Below are 18,127 nucleotides of genomic sequence, written 5' to 3'. Positions count from 1 at the left end.
TTTGTGAGCGCTAGGTGTCGTGATACTTTTGTTGATACGCGGGCAACTTGAAACAAACATGGTATTCAAATGACATGCACCGTTGTTTTCTTCGGCAATCACTGACAAATTTGATTGGTGGAGACAAAGCGCCTATTGTTTTTATAAGTTGTCGGATTTTAATATCTGTCCAGCCGGGAAAAAAAACGTATAAAGTAAATGTAATAGACAAGTTAAGCAGGTTTTAGTTTTTCGTTTTGTTTTGCTCATGCTGATTTAGTCCAGTTATTGCTCTATCCCATTAAGCAATGAATTTAAATACAAGGCAAAGTGTTATCATTTTAATGGTTCTTTACCATAATTTAATGGTAAAAGATCCTGTATTTTAGTTTTGTTTTTCCTTGCAATTGGTTGCAAATGCTTTTAACTAATCTGAACATAATTTGAATTGATTCATTTTGTTAAACGTTAATCTACCATCATAATTGCGTCTTCAGATAATTCATTTTGATAAAACGGTAAAAGTTCATAATGGCGTTTTATGGATAATGTCCAACAAGGTCAGTTTGTAACAGCAATTCCGATTAAATTCACCAACAAAAAGCCTTAAATATGAAAAATTCAGATAATGAACTCGTAACAAGCAAAGCAGAAAACGTTGTAGAGACTTTCATTTGAAACAAGTTTCTAACCACTACATATATGGCTTATGCTCAATTTTTTTCGTTTACCTTAAAATTTGAATCGTTGACATTGGAAGCAAAGGTTAGGAGGCCAACGGAATTTGCGTGTTCAATGACGCACGTGCTGTAAGGGTTGAATCTGTTGCTAACTGCTCCAGCTGCTTAGTCCTGCCTCCATGTCTGATGTATAGTGTGAATGGATTCCAGTTTCATTTGAACCATCTCCTGAAATCTGACCAGCTGTGACGGGATGATCGTATGCTGCTGTAAGATAAGCTATACTTTGGTATAAAGAGTTTTCTTTCGACTCGTGTCTTTCGTTAATGCGAGTTGAAGCAGTTTCTGGGAGCCTCTCTGTTCCATTGAGTCGGCTCCAATCAAACGCGTCTTTACTGATTATAACAAAAGCAATTGTGCTGGATCGGCGTATATAGTGAAGAAAAGAGATAAAAGACCTTTTAAGTAAAACATGATTCACTAGTTGACAAACCCTCCATAAGCAATTAGACACAACACTCGAGCTTTTATTATATCCTGTACAGATTTATTGGAGATAAGGAGGTGAGAAGTTGAACTGCACAGAAGCGGTGTAGCCTACAAGTGACAGTTTAACTCAACCTGTACGATAACGCTGTTGAGGCAATTTCTTAAAAACTTTTATTTTTGGGGTACAGCAATAATCAATAATATACTAACTACAGGCCTTTTGACACAGCGATTAAAAAAAATTATAACCAATTTAAACAAGGCATTTTCACAATTTTTACAAATTATTCGCTAAGAATAAAAAAGCGGCCATCATGGATTTTTGGTGACCCCTTCCCCCGCCAACGAATCCCTTGCCTAAATTGTTTGAAGGTTCTCGCAATCTGTTGAAACAAAGAGGGGCGAAAAAAAGATAAATGGCCAAGGGTGTAAAGTATTTTTTAAATCACTTAAGGCAACTTGAGCGACTTATTTATGTTGAGAAAGTGTTCAAGGTCCGTATACGTCAGTGATCGAGGCAACGGGAATCGAGCCTGAAATAATGGAGTGCAATCCAATGCAGCGCGGTTGATGCCATTAGAAATATATTTTCTGGATAAAAAAAGCATGCCGTATAAGTAGAACCAAAATAACTGCTTTTACTTTTTTATTTTGTTCAGTATTATCACTTTGCACAGCCTTAATTGGATATTGATCTTGAAATCAAAAATGCTCAATCAAACGTTGCCCGTGGATTCAGCCCTAAGCAATAACAAAAGGAAAATGCCAAAGTTGTTCACTGTCCATATGATATCATTGTATTGTTGCCTGGTTGTTCGTCGTACAATTGTAAGCTGTTTAAAAACGTGCCACTTTTTTATTCATCATAAAATGACAATATCGAGAGGATGTTTTGATGTGGTTCAAGTCTGTGTTTTGCGGATCAGGTTAGGCCTTGGCAGGGGCTGCTGGGGCGGCCGGAGCGACGTAAGGAATGTAGGGAGCAGCATAAGGATAGGAGTTGTAACCATAGGGATAAGCTGCGTAATAAGGAGAGACTACGTTCTTGATTCCGGCAGTGTAGGTGGAGGGATAGCCGGTGTAGGTGGAGGGATAGCCGGTGTAGGTGGAGGGATAGCCGGTGTAGGTGGAGGGATAGCCGGCGTAGGCGAGGTAAGGGTAACTTTGAACTGCGGTGTAGCCAGGGGTCCTATAGGTGTACCATTTGGGGTAAACACCGTGAATGCTGTAGTATTGCTCAGCAGCTTCTTGGTCCTGAGTCTCCATGGAAACAACACAAGCAGCCAAAGCCACCAAAACCAAAAGAGTCTACGAAATTACAGCAATTAGAAATCGTAGATCAGTAACTTGCAACCACTTAAAATTGGGATCAAAGTAAAATGCGAAATATTTACCATTGACTTGTACATGATGATTAGAGGAAGAGTTGCTACTGAGTCGACTTGATGTTCAAGTATGTCTTGTTTACTACCCGATTGTTTAATTTATACCCCCCTCAATCGAATGCCCAGCAGTTGCTGGCCAAAACTTGACGATCCAACTCGTTTTCAACCACACCCATCCCCGAAAAGGTACTTTTCAAAACTCCTGTTTGCTCCGCATCCTTCTTTTGTTTTTTGCCATTGATATTTGACTTTCATTAGATGCATTTTTCTTTTTATGTCCAAGTTTTGAGTCGAGAGTAATGTTAGTTATGCGCACCTGTATTTGCGAGAAGCAAATGTGATTAGGCTACTAAGCCTATCAGCATTTTAAATGTTAGAATCGGCTTTTTCTTTTCTAGAATTTTCCTTTTCCTTATAGTGACAAAATCCAACCCGTAGTACTATCCTGCAATTAGGAGGAAAATAATCGAGAAGAGGATAGGGACGAAAATGACGAAAAACAAAAGAAAATCAAGGGTGAGAGGGTATAAGGCCGAAACGGTCCAACTCGAAATAATGAAGGTCACGCTACGCGTAGAAGTATATCTGCAATACTATTACACCTTTTCCTTATTCTTATGTCGTAATGTTTCTTCTCGACATCGTCCTCTTTATTTGCTTCATACTTCTAGTTAAAAATGAATATCTAATGAGCTAGCCCTTAACCGTGGGAAACATGAAACCAATCCCGCGTGACCGTTATTGGCCACCGTCCAATGTTCATGATTCTCGACGGAAATCTACAATCTATTGCAGACGAACCGTTCAAACGAGTTCTTTCCTCGTTCGAGCTCCTTTTTTAATCATAGCATTAATTAGCATTAGATACTGTTTTTTCTTCTTCTAAGGTAAATAAAGCAGCGGTTAAGGTGATTTTGATTCTTTAAATTGAATCAGTCTGTTCTTATTGCAAAATTTCCTGGATTTTATAACTTGTTTTTTAAACAAACAAAAAATGCATTCACCTTGATGGATGTATCAGGATGGAACTGATAAACTGAACTGCAAGGAATATAAATCTTGTAGAATACTGGGGAGTATCTGATAAATGGAAATGCCAGGTATTTTGGTAGATTTTCACGTGGCATCAAAGACAGGAACAAAGGGCCATCAGCTGTGGCCAACGCCCTTTGACTAAGAGGTACCGATGCATATTAAAATTTAGCAAAGTAAAAAAACGAAATGTTTGCATTTTCAAGGACATGAAATCCATGTGCATAATTATAAAGGTGTGCTGATTGGAGGAGGAACCTGCCATTATCTCCCAACAAAAAATCAATGTCATGTTGGTTCAAGATACAAACAAAAAAAAAAAGAAGAAACAAGTTATAGATGGCACAGGATACACCTATAGGAAAACGAATCTTGGGTGTGGTTATTTGGAAGAGAAGGATAATTCAATTTCTACCTGACAATTCTGCGAGTATAAATTGAACGAACTGGGCGATGGAAAAGACACACTTGAACATCAAGTCAACTCTGCAGCTCTTCTTTCAACATGTACAAGTCAATGGTATTAAATTGTCTTACTCTTATTACCTCTTTGCATTTTACTTTGATCAAATGTAAAACAGTTGCAAAATACTAAACGATATTCCTAATGGCTGTATCCAATACATAGAGCCTCTTGGTTTTGGTGGCTTTGGCTGCCTGCGTTGTCTCCATGGAGGCCCAGGACCAGGAAGCTGCTGAGCAATATTACCACATTCACGGTGTTTACCCCAAATGGTACCCCTATGGTGCCACAGCCGTCACTGGAATCCGCAATTACCCCTACTCTGCCTACAGCAGCTTCCCAACCGCTTATTCCACTTATAATACCTACCCCACCGCTTTCACTGGTGTCCCCAATGTTGCCGCACCTTACGCTGCCGGTGCCTACCCCTACGGATATCAATTCCAAACCTACCCGTATGCTCCTTACGGCGCTTTTCCTTATGTCGCTGCCGCCCCTGCAGCCGCCCCCGTCAAGGCCTAGATTATTCGTTACGCAACACCGACACGATCATCAATGACCAGAGCTGTGCTCGAGTTTAATTTACTCACTTTAAATCATCTATAACCGATAAAACAGTTTTCTTTTTTTAATCATGTTGCAATTTGGCACATAATGTTGTTGTTTTGAATGAAAAGAAGAAAACACATCATTTGGTTAAAATTGAAATAATAAAACCATGAAAATCATTCCATACTTGCGGTTGCAATTTTCTTTTTCACGAAAATTTTTCTATTTGCAAACAAACTGACTCGATCAACATATTGCTAACAGTCACTCATTATATATGCAGCACATTCAGGCCCGGTCTTTTCAAAATCACAATGGGAGGCGAACGTATGGTGTATAGCAACGTTATACCGATTCGAGGTGAGTGTGAAACGAACCGACGTGTAGGTGGCAGGAAAACAAGTGTAGGCAGCGTAGACTACCAGCGAGACGTGTCAGCAAAAGAGGTAGAAAATGATCGATGCAATTGCTCATCAATTTCTTAGTCTGGGTCTCTGTGCAACCTCAACTCCTCAAATCATACGAGTCTTGAAACATCGCGGTTTAGATGATCTTGTTAAAAAAAAAATTGAGGATGAAAAAATTAGGCATCTTTACAACAATCCTTTACAGGATGGAAAACATTCCTACCACAGGATCGCAAAAATTCGGTGAAATCTGCTGCATTGTTATCCAACTTTTTTTTTTTTGCTTAAAGTTTTTCATTGTTTTTTAAATAGACTATCGTAATTTCATGTGAAAGCGTTAAAAGTGAATGGATATATTTTTTAAGTGTTTTTATTTGCGACACTTTTTTTGTGGGGCTATTATGAATACATAAGAATAAGCAATAAAAAAAAATCAGCATAGAGGGAGCATATCAGGTGAGCTGCTTGACATTGAGAGGGCAGCTTGAGTGAGAGTAAAAGTCTATAATAATTAAACGTTTGGGCGTGTTTAATAACCGTAGCTGTAACCATAGCCGTAGTTAGGGTAAGCTCCATAGAAGCTTCGCACTCCATAAGGCAAAACGCCAAACTGGTAACCGTAAGGGTATGGGTGGCGGTAAGAACGGACTGCACCATATGGATACCAAGACGGGTAGACGCCATGGACGTGGTAATATTGTTCGGCAGTTTCCTGATCTTGTTGGGTCTCGACAGCGAAAACGAAGGCGGCCAAAGCCAAAGTAAGCAATACAATCTGAATCAAATACAAACATTAAAGCAAAATCTACAAGACATACAAACAATAAATAGGCAAACGGGCAAGTTTTACCTTGTACATGGTGAAGTCTGTGCGAAAGCTTGGCGAGTATTTTCCCCCTAGGTGAATTGGTGTGTGATGCCGCCGTTTGAGAAGCTCTCTATTTATACCCACTATTCGTCGCCACACCCATTAGATACCGAAGATGGTAAAGTCTGAATAACAATAACACGATCACACAAACTCGTCACGCCACTGTTGTTATTCCCGCACTTGGCATTGGCGTGACATTGGCCTTGAATAGTTTCACCTTTTTTTTGGTGTTTAAATCACGTTTCTCTTTCCCCCGAGCATCGCCTCCGGATCTTCACATTACTATTCGACATCGCCCTTCTTCCATTAGCAACAGAAGCAACAACCGGTTGGTGGCCCGTCAAAAAAAAGAACCACGTCTCAAAGTCGTTGAACTTTGAAATCGGGTGTGGTCAATATCAACATTGACGGGAACGGGAGTCATCATTAACTATTCAAAGTCTGGATAACATAAACAGATTTTTTTCTTTGTAGAAGTTTTATTGCATATTCTTGTCCGGGTTAGTTATCCAAAGACGGAAATTGATGGTTATCCAAAGACGGAAATTGAATCAATATTTGGATCGATAATACCATCGAAATGAACGCGTGGGACGTTGATTTCACAAGGAAGGGTTTCGTTGATAAAAAACCAAAAAGATGGACGGATCGGTAAAATATTTTCCCGAAATGCATCGGTGATGGCCATTACAGTTTTACGTTGTAACCGATAAATGAGACAAAAAGCCAACAGTCGCGGTAGCCGAACGCTGACAAGATTCATTAAGCACTGTGGTAAAATGGAATCAAGTTCCTTATCAATAGAATTCCCTTTGTACTGACGAATCATCAGACGCTCTAGTGATGGACATGATCCGGCAGCCGATAGCAATTCCATCAGGATTGAATCAGTCATTCCTTCTCTCTGGATTCGGAGATCTCGCAAATATTTACCCAATGGAAGGTATTTGCATAAATCGTGATGAAAAGTAACCCAATTTACAAAAAACTGTCCGGATAGATGTAAGCATTCCAATTTCTGGCAATTTTTCAGCACCTTTTCGTAGATCCAGTTGTTTGCCATACAAATGAGAACAATGGATTACGTTAAGATTAGGGAGGCAATTGAAACAATTTCGTACCCGTTCGATAAAGAAGCCATCAATGAATTCAATACTATTGAGAGACAACTTCCTCAAATGCGTTTGTTTCGCGAGGCAATCAAAAGAATCGTGAACGGGTATTTGTCGGTCGAAGATCAGCATGCCATAATAACAAAATTCCCCAATCTGTAGCTGCTCCAAGTTGGAGCATGAATCCATAAACTTGATTAAGACATCTATTATCAGGAAATTAGTTAAAATTTTTTTTATAGAGTTGAATCTCTCGATGCAACTTTCAACTAAAGGTATGTGTATCATACCTTGGTGGGGTCTCCTGCGGGCAAAGATTAACGTTCGTAACTGAGCCAACGCCCATAGACATTGAAAGGTGATTGGCTTCTTTCGTCTGTTGCCGCCAAAAACTCGATCTTCAAAATGTAAATACTCCAATTGGGGATGATTCTGGCAAAACTTGTCTAAAATCTTAAGACGGTAATGACAACATTAATTCCCCACCTCTATATTTGGTTAACTGAAACACGCGGAATTTTACTTACCGAAACTGAGAAAAAATTTCCCTTGAAAAACCGTAATCGCGGTAAAATTAAATTGCTCGTAATGGACATTTCAACCAGGTGGGTCATTTGTGAAAAAAAAGCACGAGACAATGGAGATCGACCCAAGTAAAAGCAAGTTAGCATAGACTCCGGTTTATACTTGGCGCCAATGTGTTTAACAGACGGGATCCAGATTTTCTCCAAGCCAGGTGGATTTAATTCGAGTAGTAACCAACGACAAAAATCCTCGAGACAACTGTCTGACGATTTCTTGAGGACGGCGATACTTTTTAATGATATCATCCATTTCATAGCGTCATAGAGATTCTCTTTGGCCAAGCTTACTACAGCAATAGATTCCTCGTCCTCTTCAAAGACAGGGTATATGTCATTCCGTTGCGGTTGTTCAAACAAATTTATATGCAATTGAATACAATCTCTGCACCACCTGTAGTAGTAAGAAACATTGTAAAACCAACTCTCTTTGCCTAATCTTAAATCGGATTTAATTGATGAAATGTCACACAACTCACCCTAAAACATTAAATAAAAGAAGCCAAATTAAAGATGAGCTGCCATCAAGCAGATCCAATTTTAAATGAGTAAGCTTCTTAAAATTCTCCTTGTAGGTGTCGGCATATCCTTGAAGTTTGCCATTAAAAGCTTCCCATGTTGGCTCAGGAATATTGACAGACAACTTTGTCAAACTCTGGCATTGAGGTAGGACATGTAGAATGATTGATGTTAATGATAGCTGTGTATCAGATAAATTAAGTTCTTTTAAATTATTTAGATTTGGAGACAAGCAACTTTGCAATAAAGTAGCCTCGGGCAGCCAAAAACAGTGGCAAAAATCAAGAACATGAACATTAGCAGATTTCAGGTATGTAGAAAAAAATGTTTGGCAAATATCAGGCTTCAGAGAAAAGCGTCGACAAAGCTTCCAAACCCTAAAGAAAGATAAAAAATTGCCGACAATTTCCAAATCAATGTGTTTACACTCTTAAGTATTTACCGTCTCCTCGAATAAAAATCTGCATATCTTTCGAAAACGCCAGATAAGCACAAAGACATACAATCTTCTGGGGCTAAATAAGTTGATAGGTAATGGAAAATATCATCCGACAAAAATATTTCATCCATATCCCTTTGCAATACAACCTAACATTAAAAAAATATATATGTTTTGAAACTTAATTTTTTTTTTTTTTTTTTTTTTTTTTTTTTTTTTTTTTTTTTTTTTTTTTTTTTTTTTTTTTTTTTTTTTTTTTTTTTTTTTTTTTTTTTTTTTTTTTTTTTTTTTTTTTTTTTTTTTTTTTTTATTTTTTTTTTTTTTTTTTTTTTTTTTTTTTTTTTTGGGGGGAGAGGGAGAAAAAAAAAAAAAAAAATTTTTTTTTTTTTTTTTTTTTTTTTTTTTTTTTTTTTTTTTTTTTTTTTTTTTAATTTTTTAAAAAATAATAAATTTTTTTTTTTTTTTTTTTTTTTTTTTTTTTTTTTTTTTTTTTTTTTTTTTTTTAAGAGAAGGAAGAAAAAAAGAAAAATAAAAAAAAAAAAATAATAAAAAAATAAAAAATTTTTTTATTTTTTTTTTGTTTTTAGTGGTTGGTTTGGTGTGGAGAGTTTATTTTTTTTTTTTTTTATTTTTATTTTTTATTTTTAAAAAAAAAAAAAAAAAGAGAGAGGGGGGGGGGGGAAAAAAACCCCTCCCTTTTTTTTTTTTTTTTTTTTTTTTTTTTTTTTTTTGGGGGGGGGGTTTTTTTTTTTTTTTTTTTTTTTTGTTTTTATTTTAATTTTTTTTTTGTTTTTTTTTTTTACAACAAGGGTTTTTTTAATTATTTTTTTTTTTTTTTTTTTTTTGTTGTTTTTTACTCAACCAGGGAGGCCCCAAAACGCCCCTCTAGGTTTACAACAGCAAGCAATCTGAGCAAGAAGATGTTGCCAAACGTACAAATGCAAAACCTTTAAATTTTTATTTATATTTATTTTGTTTAACTACAATTCAATTTAATAAATATTGTGGAATGTAATATATATATATATGTTTTACGAATTTTACAGTTTTGAGTTTTTGGTAGATTTTTCTCATACCAAAGCAGAGTCATAGAACCCGGGTTAGTTAGTTTAAGAAGAGGTTCTATGAGTACTATGACTCTGACCAAAGCAACCATTTTGGCTTGGCCATTTGCAATATGTATCGCCTGCAAAAATGGCCGTACTTCGTCTGAAAGACTTCGTTTAAATCTTTCGGTAGTCCGTAGCAAAATACCTTGACAATAATCTGGTTACATGCGAATATGATGTATGCATGTGTGTTTTTTATGCAAACTACTTTCGATATCACGACTATAAAAGAATTTCAATGTCATGAAATCGATCTTCTACCATCGATTGAAAGGCAGATCCGCCCAGTTGCATAATTTAGCCGATGCGATCCCATCTATCGGAGTATCGGGTGAACAAGAGCTCGAGAGTTTGTCAGATACATGGCACTTAGAAAATCCAAAAAAAGGAGAACCCTCATGTATGGATCAATATTATTCCAGTCAAGTTGCATTTTTCTTCAAAACGGAAAGCAATTCGGTAATAAAAAACTTGTTGGATAACATTGCTAGACGAAATTATGTTTTCTGTTCTCCCGCTCACCATTTATTTAAGTAAGTGTGCGAAGCGTTTCATGATGTCGTACAACAAACGTTTTTGGTTTTGGTTCGCCAAGGACAATATTGCAATCTTTATTGCAAATATTTTACATTTACCACTTGCAGACGTTAAAAATGCTTTTTAAGAGATGAAAGCAGTTAAACTTTTAGTGTATTTCTTTTTCATCTAAAACTACCTTGTCATAAAAAGAGACTGTGCAGAGTCTTTAGAAATTTGCTTTTTATTTTACATATCCCATTCCTGTTCGCAAAAATTGACACCATTGCTTGGATCAACCATGAATCCACGTCTGAGTAATCGGCATCGATGTTCTTCTAAACGTAATGCAGCCAACGCTGTGTCGTTAACACTTCGGTCTGACCAGAGACGCTCAGCGACGGTACAAGCTCTCGGCCACGTACGCGGAATCACGCTGACAGAGTCGACGTACTCGCTCCACATCGTTGCCTCACCGCCAATAACCTGCGTGTCACGTCAAGAGAAAATTTAAAAAATGCAGTTCGACCCTGAAAAAAGAAGATTTCAATACCAAATTCTTTTGCGCTTCGGATCCGTTGAAATCCAGAGGTTCAGCCAGGTAATATTTTTCCCAATCCAATCCGTAGGAAATGTAATTAAGATACCAAGGTGAAGCAAGTATAGTCTGGTAACCATACTTTGTAACCTATATTCAAAAATGTGTAAATCATTTGCAAAGAACTGTGTCCATTATGCCTACTTACTCGTGCTAATTCTTCATTGAAAGATAAGCCTTCATAATCGCCTTTCCACACTTCGACAATGGTGCCAGTTGGTAGGGTAATGTTAAGGTCGAGAACTGAACGAACCAGGAAAATGGAAAATGGAAATGAAGATTTGTTCGAAGAAAGAAAAACATATTTAAAAAACGAACGTTCTTGCCAAACAATGTAACGCATCTGATTTTGCGTAATCTCTTGCGTCACTGTGGTCAGTCGATCAAAGTAATATTGTTCCAACTTTGTATAATCTTCTCCCCATCCATTGGCAGCCATAAAAGCTTTAATTTCTGGATGTCGTTGCCTATTTGGTTGAATGAACAAAAGATAACGATTGTTTTTTTTTTAATTCATTAGAGAACTGAAAAAAACATACCAACAATAGTAGCTGACTTCGTCACCACCCATGTGGACATAGGGATCGGGAAAGGTATTAAAGATTTCACCGAAAAATTGCTGTAAGAAAACGTAGTTCTCTTCCCACGAGTGGGCATAATAGCACCGTACTCATCGGGCACTTTGAGTATTCCGTTGTCGTCGTAACATTCGGTCAACAGTCTCGGCTGTCCTCGGCCCCAAGATTGTGTATGGTCTATCATCGAAATCAAATTGTTGAATCACAACTGTAAAGTTTGAATTTAGGAAAATAATAAACCTGGACTATCGAATTCAGGAATGACCCGAATGCCTCTCAACCGCGCATATTCAATGACTTCGCGGACATCGTTGGCAGTGTAGATGTGACTGAACGGCTGGAAAGATCCGTAACGACTAATATTTGGAAAAAGTGTACTCTCGTAGGGGAATGAAGCGTCGTCAGTCAAATGCCAGTGCAAGACGTTCATCTTATTCTGGGCCAGCAGGTCCGTCATCTTCTTTATCGTTTTCAACGGCATGTAATGACGTGCCGTGTCCATCATAAATCCGCGATAAGAAAAACGCGGAAAATCGGTAATTTCCGTAGCATTCATTTGATACTAAATTGAAATATTGTTTTCGTTCTAAGAATCCCCTTTTTTATATAAGTTTTGGATTTCATCTTACTGCGACGCCCGTTTCAGCAGAGGAGTAGACGAGTTGACTTAGAGTTTCCATGCCACGCAAAATACCCCAGACGCTATCGCTAGTGATTGTTGCCTTGAGCGGATTATCGGCCGTGTCAATTTTGATATTATCTATAGAAGACACCAAAAACATGTTTGTTTTGTTTACATGATTGAACTGCATCCGTGCTTTTATCTCACGACCATCAATTTTCTATATGTATACGTACAGGACTCGAGCATATCGGCAGACGGGAGGTATTCGCAAGGCTGTTTTAAATCGATTTCAACTGAATCGAGAAATGCTCGAAATTGCGGATGCTCTTGGATTGGAGTCGGTGGCGGAGGGTAAGACAGGGGAATACGTCCAGCATCCCCCGGATAAAAGATGATTTGGTAATAACGACGTACGGCTTCGTCAATGATATCACACCGTTCACCAACGACCTAAAATTGGTGAAGCAAAAGTTTTTCTGTTACAATATCGTGTTATCCAACAGTTTAGTGGAAATAAGACCAACATTGGATGGATTCATTAGGATAAATACCTGAAATTGGAACATGGTAGGCCTGAGAACGAAAAACGTTTCGCTGGATGTTTGCTGCTGGGGTTTCGGCCACACTTGGCCAACGGTTGGAAGGATCCAACGTCCGTACCAGGGGATAACAAACGGAACCGATTCCGATGGCGCCCATTGCATTGACGCCACGTAGCAAAAGACTAACAATAAAACGTTCATGATGTCCTCGATTAGCACACGGAAACTGAACCGAAATACGAGTGCTACTTTTGCTAGTCAGTGGGATCACACTGAATAACACTTTCCCGTCCTCCCTAAACGTAGATAAGTTACTGCTGTGGCATGAAAAACAGGATTATCGTGTCAGATTACAAACGTCTTTTTCAAATGGCCCGACCGTTACAAGAAGGTGCTCGAAATTATTGAATTTCTACACTTCCGGATCGTTTTTGGGGCCGCAGCTATTTTCGCTAACTTGTGATGATGCCGGTATGGCTTTTCTGAATTTTTTACATTAATTATCTAGGCGATTCGAAATGATGTGATGTGATTAAAACAAGAACACTTTCTTTGCTATTGCTGGCAGTTAACTAAGGAAATGCTTATCTACAGTATTAATCAAGGATAAGATAATGTTCATAGAAGATGACAACAATACTTGCAGAGTAGAGAATCACGGCGAAAATAACTGAAGGATGAAGAATGTCAACGATGCAACTCAGCCATCCAACGGAATGTCGAACAAAGGAATGAAATGAATTTCAGGCAAGTTTCCGCTATTGGATTGAAGAGAATCAAATAAACAATGTAAATTTTGTAAGTGAAATATAGTTTATTTGTTGACCTTAGGGAGACAAAAATTGGGATAAGACTGATGTGATGACATGGCAAAATCATAATGGGATTATTCAGGAAAAAAATTTAAGAAAATTGGTAAAAATGGATGGTGATTTCATGACGGAGAAATGTACAAGATATGGCAGTTCAATATGCTGGATTCAAGAAAAGGGCGAGAACAATTCAGATAAAACGAGAAAAGGAATGAATAAAGATGTCCAGATGTCAAATCGAGTTCACAAACTCTTTCAACTTTCTTTTTCAAGTCGTTTTCTGACATAAACATTCTTTTAGTTCAAAGTCTGGCACATCTTTATTGTTTCGTTCAAATGGGGGAGAATCAATTCAAATTAAGGCATTAGGCACTAAGTAAAAAAAAAGTGACGGGCAGGTTAATCGTCACACACACTTACCAAAAAGTATGCAGTACTAGAAATGGATCTAAAATTGAAGTGACGATGTCGTCAGTCGCATAAAATACATTGCGCTTTCGAAAAAAGACGAATAGGTTAGGCAGTTCTTTTTTCTCGAAACGAAACAAAATGAAATGAAAAAAAAAAAAAATGAAAAAGTAATAAAAAAAAAAAAAAAAAGAAAAAACGGCTGATATAAAAATGAAATCAAATGCAAAGGGCGTCCTTGAGATGTGAATGGTAACTGTACGGCGTTCAAGTTGAGAATGGCTTCGACCCCACCCAACCCAAGGCATTATTGCAACTGAAAGGACTAGACTAGCATGCGCTTCGTTAATTCTCTGATAAACCAAAAATAAAAGGAATTAACCCCCCATAAATCGGTTTTCATGAAAAAGATTTTAATAATAATGCCTTTCCCTTTAAAAAGAAAATGAGAAAAAAAAAAAAAGGAATTATTAAATCCGTCAAATAAGTACCGGTGACATGGAAATGTTTCCCACATCTTTTCTCTTTCTATGTGTAACAAGGAAAAAAAAAAAGAGGAATGGCACTCTTATTGCGGTCGTCCAGCTTCCAACAACGAAAAAGAAAAAAGATTTTTTGAAGCCATGCCCCTTCGAACAACGAGCAATAACGCGCGCAAAAATGATCCCGTTAAAAACGATGAATTAAAAATGATTATGAATACGAATGGGTCGATTGAATATCGTCACTCCACTCAGAGGTCATTACGGAACATCGAGGGCTCTCCGAGTTCAAGGTGGAAGGTGTCAGTACAACAGCATTGGCAGTGGTGTTGCTGTTGACCGGCGAAAGTGGAGCGCTCAGTCGACCCTTGTTCTTGCTTTGCGGAGGCGTCAGCATCCCCAGCGGCCCTACCGCTGGACTGGGTGGTGACGCACCACATTCTGTCAATCGGCTTTGAGCGGCTTCCTTAACGTTGCAGCAAATAATTAATAATGAAAACTCGTTAAGTTTTTAATTAGTTCAAGATCAATTACCAGAATGCTGAGGTCGACATTGTGCGTTTGGATGTTGTGCGTATCCTCAAGAGGAATTTGCGAAAATGTCTTGATTTCCACCGGACCGGATTCGCGCAGAGTCAAAGCAAATGGAGCCATCCAATAGATGCAAGAAGAAATATCCTCCCAAGAATAGCCAGAGCATTCGATAGCGACTTGCTCGCCAACGACATGGTACATGGCAGCGGCGGCGATGGCGCTGTACGGATAGCGAAGGCTAAGAATGTCCATTGTGCAAAGATCCAAAAGGCGAGCAGCTTGAACAAAAGTGTGACTTGAAAATTGTTTCGTCTCCATTTTGCTCCCACTGTTCTCTTTGGATTCGATTTCTTCCTTGTCATTAAGCGCGTTGGCCAGTTGCATGTAAATTCCCAGCCAACAATTGGCCGTGGCGGGTGACAATTCCCAATTGAGGCTTTTCATAATGACCAGTTCTTTCATCATAATCTCTGCTTCGCTGCACGCACCGTCAGTGACGTAGGCAAACTCGTTTAACTTGGGAGGATAGATTTCTTCAATCTTGGCGGCGATGAACAAGGATGCGATACCTATACCAGAAGAATTTTGTTACGGATTCTTCGTCGCGTAGTTGTGCAAACACGTACCTATCAACTGGAGCTGTTGCTTGGGTACGTCACTTTGAGTAGCCAAGTAACGATCCACAAAGTCCAAGGCAAGATGATAAGTCTCGCGATGCAACCGGTACACTTCGCACACCTTATCAGACCAAACAAACGAGTTTTAGGATGGTTCAATGTTTAAAAAAAAAAAAAAACGCATAGAATATACCTCGACTAGCCAATCTAGAAGTATGGCTCTCATTCGAGGCTGCAGAGATGGATGAGCCAGGATGTAGTCGTGATTTCGCTTGTAAAGTCGATCCTTGCGACACAACGAACTCCAAACTTCATCTGGATCTGCCCAGTTGAATTTAGGAAATGGACTCAGTCGCGATGTTAGAACATTGCGATGGAACAGCCAATCGACGGAAGCTAACACGAAAACAAAGATGAGCATAACAGTGGGAAAAGAGCTAGGGAAAGAAACCAAAATGTACTTTGATGTGGAAGTGCTGGCAGCTGATGATGATGATTGACTGGATGTCTCCCATCCTGCACTCTCCTCCCATCCCTGAGAAAAGAAACAAATACATCAAACACAATCAAAATAAAGCAGCAGTCTTGACGAGATGCAAGCTACCTGTTGCTGGTGGCATGGTTGCCTTGCTCTCATTCCCCTTACATCATTCTCGTAATCCTGCAGGACAAACAAGGCACAACTTAGACAGAGTCCCCAAAACCAATCAATTGTTATTTTACCTCCACATGAGTTTCAGATTTGCGCTTTCGGTTTAGGATGACAGGTAGCAGCTTCTGTCCTGGTAGCGATTCCCTCTTGTTAGTCACTCTGCATCTAATGTGCACAAAGAAAAGGATGAAATTTCAAGGAACATACAGCCATCAAGCTTAGGAGGCAACTAACCCTCTCCTGGACATTTTCCAGTAAATTCAGACAGAGTGAAATAAGTTGAGGGCAGTCAGTTCCTTCTACACCTTTGGTCAAACCTGAAACAATATGATTAAAATTAAGAAACCATTTTAGGAAACGCATAATAGTCCATCGGGAAAGTGACATCCATCAAGTTCAACGAAAGCGAATTGCTTCTTGTCATTAAAAAATAAAAGTGAAACGCCACCGGCTTCCGACACGAGACGAGGCCATGGCCACGTCCAAGGCCTTGAGGCCATCGCAGAAAAACCCGTTTAATTGGAACAAATTGTAGTTTGATTCAATTCTACTTACAGGATTCGATAGAGGAATGAAAATGCTACGCGTTGATGTCGATCACTTGACAAAGAAACACTTAAAAAGTGCAGAAATAAAGCGTCAAAGATTTGACACATTCGTCGTGGGGGATGATGGAAAAGCAACGGTGGCGGCGCACTTGGCGCCCAATGGACAATGGGGAAAAAACGCGCGCGGGTCCAACAAGTCGTCGCACTCTGGTATCGTTCTAAAAATCCCAACTGAATCTAAACGGCTTGGCCGATAGACAAAATTTTCACACGCTCGTGAAGCTTAACATTTCGACCAGCGATCGATGCAATTCGATTTTAGTAGCGATGAACCAGAGTGATTAAAACGAGTTGGAGATCTGTGTTACCTTCGGTGTGAACGAGTGGCGTTGGCGGATACGAGTGTCGTTTGCAGCGCGCGCGGGGAATGGACAAGAAAAAGAGGGGCCAGAGAGGCAGGGAAAAAACCGGGGCGCAGCGCCACCACTGTCGTCGTCAGATGGGCCATACTTACTTATCCAGCGGGGGCGCATCCGGTGCTGCCATCCGCAAAACTTTTGACAATCACTTCAATAGTTTTCAGAAACATTTGATGCTGTTACACACACACGAGACAATTTCGATAAAAGAGCAACCATGACAACAAGTATGACTAAGATTTTTGTTTTCTTTCACTTTTCTAAAAAAAAAAAAAAAGAAAGAAAGAATGGACGGAATCGAAATGGAATAAGCAACCGGATGGAAACATTTTTTCGGCAATTCATGAAAGGGAAAAAAACAACAAGATGTTTTTGGTATTGACGGAGAGTTGCTCAGCCTTAACTAATGACGAGGAAGCGAGGCATAGCCAGTGGCCAAACAATTGAAATGTTTACAAGTAAGGCTGAAATTGTGGATTCGCGCGGAATGGACCGTAGTCTTGCCCCCAGTGTGTGCAACAACCTACAGGGGGTTGTTTCGCATTGAACTATCTCGCATGTACGAATAAAAGATGACCGGAGAACGGACGGAGATCAGGAATGTCCTCATGATCATCTGCGCAAAGAAAAGCAGAGGAGAAAACGCAATCTGTTTCGAGCCGGCTGAGCCCATTCATTGTTTACAAAATGCTTTTGGTTGTCCCCCCCTCCTCCCCCTTCTAAAAATCGACATGGGGCACAACAACTGCACAGAAAGACGCAGCTCCATGTTGAATGATAGTAAAGCACATCCAAGATATATAGCACCGATGAAAATGCATTCAACATTTGATATTGAGTGAGTTTCGGCTTTGAGGGGGGTGCTGCTGCTGCTGCTGCTGCTGGGGTAACGTAGAGAGGGGGAGCGTTTCAGATGGAGGGAAAAAGAAAAAACGGAACAAAAGGTGCATCTAGGATATCTCTATAGTAGATTCCACCCTCCGGGCGCCCGGTTTTTTTTTTTCACCCTCGACACACAACACACTGTGCGGCACTGAATATACACACTCGTCATAGTTAAAGCCACAGTCGATAAAAGCGAGAAACGCGCGCCAAATTTCTTTGGTATCAAAACTAAACGACTCGAAAAACAACAATTTTAGCAATGATAACGATGTACGAAGTGATCCTGATTATGTTTT

At 39.1% G+C, this 18,127-nt stretch overlaps 6 protein-coding genes and 1 long non-coding RNA gene across 9 annotated transcripts; 2 read left to right on the top strand and 5 right to left on the bottom strand.

Annotated features, from left to right (window-relative positions):
* Nucleotides 1–1,922: 1,922 nt before the first annotated feature.
* On the bottom strand, nucleotides 1,923–2,697 carry LOC116935307. Its single transcript, XM_032942640.2, has 2 exons — nucleotides 2,543–2,697; nucleotides 1,923–2,456 (listed from the first exon to the last, which is right to left on the bottom strand). Exons 1-2 carry the CDS (start codon nucleotides 2,555–2,557, stop codon nucleotides 2,076–2,078), a joined length of 396 nt encoding a protein of 131 aa, XP_032798531.2. The 5' UTR covers nucleotides 2,558–2,697; the 3' UTR covers nucleotides 1,923–2,075.
* A 1,227-nt stretch (nucleotides 2,698–3,924) lies between these two features.
* Nucleotides 3,925–4,756, top strand: LOC116935319. The gene is made up of 2 exons (XM_032942646.2): nucleotides 3,925–4,085; nucleotides 4,194–4,756. The coding sequence occupies exons 1-2, from the start codon at nucleotides 4,071–4,073 to the stop codon at nucleotides 4,548–4,550; spliced, it is 372 nt and encodes a 123-aa protein (XP_032798537.1). The 5' UTR covers nucleotides 3,925–4,070; the 3' UTR covers nucleotides 4,551–4,756.
* Nucleotides 4,757–5,338: 582 nt separating this feature from the next.
* On the bottom strand, nucleotides 5,339–5,996 carry LOC116935348. The gene is made up of 2 exons (XM_032942673.2): nucleotides 5,835–5,996; nucleotides 5,339–5,759 (listed from the first exon to the last, which is right to left on the bottom strand). The coding sequence occupies exons 1-2, from the start codon at nucleotides 5,841–5,843 to the stop codon at nucleotides 5,514–5,516; spliced, it is 255 nt and encodes an 84-aa protein (XP_032798564.2). The 5' UTR covers nucleotides 5,844–5,996; the 3' UTR covers nucleotides 5,339–5,513.
* Nucleotides 5,997–6,314: 318 nt separating this feature from the next.
* LOC116935217 lies at nucleotides 6,315–9,875 on the bottom strand. 2 transcript variants are annotated; one of them, XM_045173725.1, is made up of 7 exons: nucleotides 9,761–9,875; nucleotides 8,510–8,655; nucleotides 8,028–8,444; nucleotides 7,495–7,942; nucleotides 7,258–7,420; nucleotides 6,977–7,173; nucleotides 6,315–6,891 (listed from the first exon to the last, which is right to left on the bottom strand). In XM_045173725.1, exons 2-7 carry the CDS (start codon nucleotides 8,635–8,637, stop codon nucleotides 6,385–6,387), a joined length of 1,860 nt encoding a protein of 619 aa, XP_045029660.1. In that variant the 5' UTR covers nucleotides 8,638–8,655; nucleotides 9,761–9,875; the 3' UTR covers nucleotides 6,315–6,384. The 2 variants fall into 2 exon arrangements, with proteins under 2 accessions (XP_045029660.1, XP_032798459.2); XM_032942568.2 differs by lacking the exon at nucleotides 9,761–9,875 and adding an exon at nucleotides 9,395–9,480 and having other exon boundaries at nucleotides 8,510–8,690.
* A 413-nt stretch (nucleotides 9,876–10,288) lies between these two features.
* Nucleotides 10,289–12,675, bottom strand: LOC116935235 (beta-hexosaminidase subunit alpha). The gene is given in 10 exon segments (XM_032942588.2): nucleotides 10,289–10,617; nucleotides 10,685–10,819; nucleotides 10,878–10,972; nucleotides 11,048–11,196; nucleotides 11,269–11,372; nucleotides 11,375–11,484; nucleotides 11,548–11,869; nucleotides 11,937–12,067; nucleotides 12,166–12,382; nucleotides 12,484–12,675. Coding segments are annotated over 10 exon segments (1,692 nt in total). The 3' UTR covers nucleotides 10,289–10,380.
* LOC116935424 lies at nucleotides 10,597–13,276 on the top strand. 2 transcript variants are annotated; one of them, XR_006646831.1, is made up of 4 exons: nucleotides 10,597–10,732; nucleotides 11,250–11,843; nucleotides 11,919–12,945; nucleotides 13,043–13,276. It is a non-coding gene; the product is annotated as an uncharacterized LOC116935424 (long non-coding RNA). The 2 variants fall into 2 exon arrangements; XR_006646829.1 differs by having other exon boundaries at nucleotides 11,919–13,276.
* On the bottom strand, nucleotides 13,269–17,118 carry LOC116935266 (G1/S-specific cyclin-E). Its single transcript, XM_045173740.1, is given in 9 exon segments — nucleotides 13,269–14,642; nucleotides 14,711–15,279; nucleotides 15,337–15,448; nucleotides 15,521–15,694; nucleotides 15,696–15,723; nucleotides 15,789–15,862; nucleotides 15,932–15,988; nucleotides 16,051–16,144; nucleotides 16,214–17,118. Coding segments are annotated over 9 exon segments (1,377 nt in total). The 5' UTR covers nucleotides 16,228–17,118; the 3' UTR covers nucleotides 13,269–14,387.
* Nucleotides 17,119–18,127: the final 1,009 nt, after the last annotated feature.

Source organism: Daphnia magna, linkage group LG1, assembly GCF_020631705.1.
Source record: "Daphnia magna isolate NIES linkage group LG1, ASM2063170v1.1, whole genome shotgun sequence".
Taxonomy (NCBI): Eukaryota; Metazoa; Arthropoda; class Branchiopoda; order Diplostraca; family Daphniidae; genus Daphnia; species Daphnia magna.
Note: the sequence above shows the minus strand (reverse complement) of the source record. Positions and strands in the feature narration are given on the sequence as shown.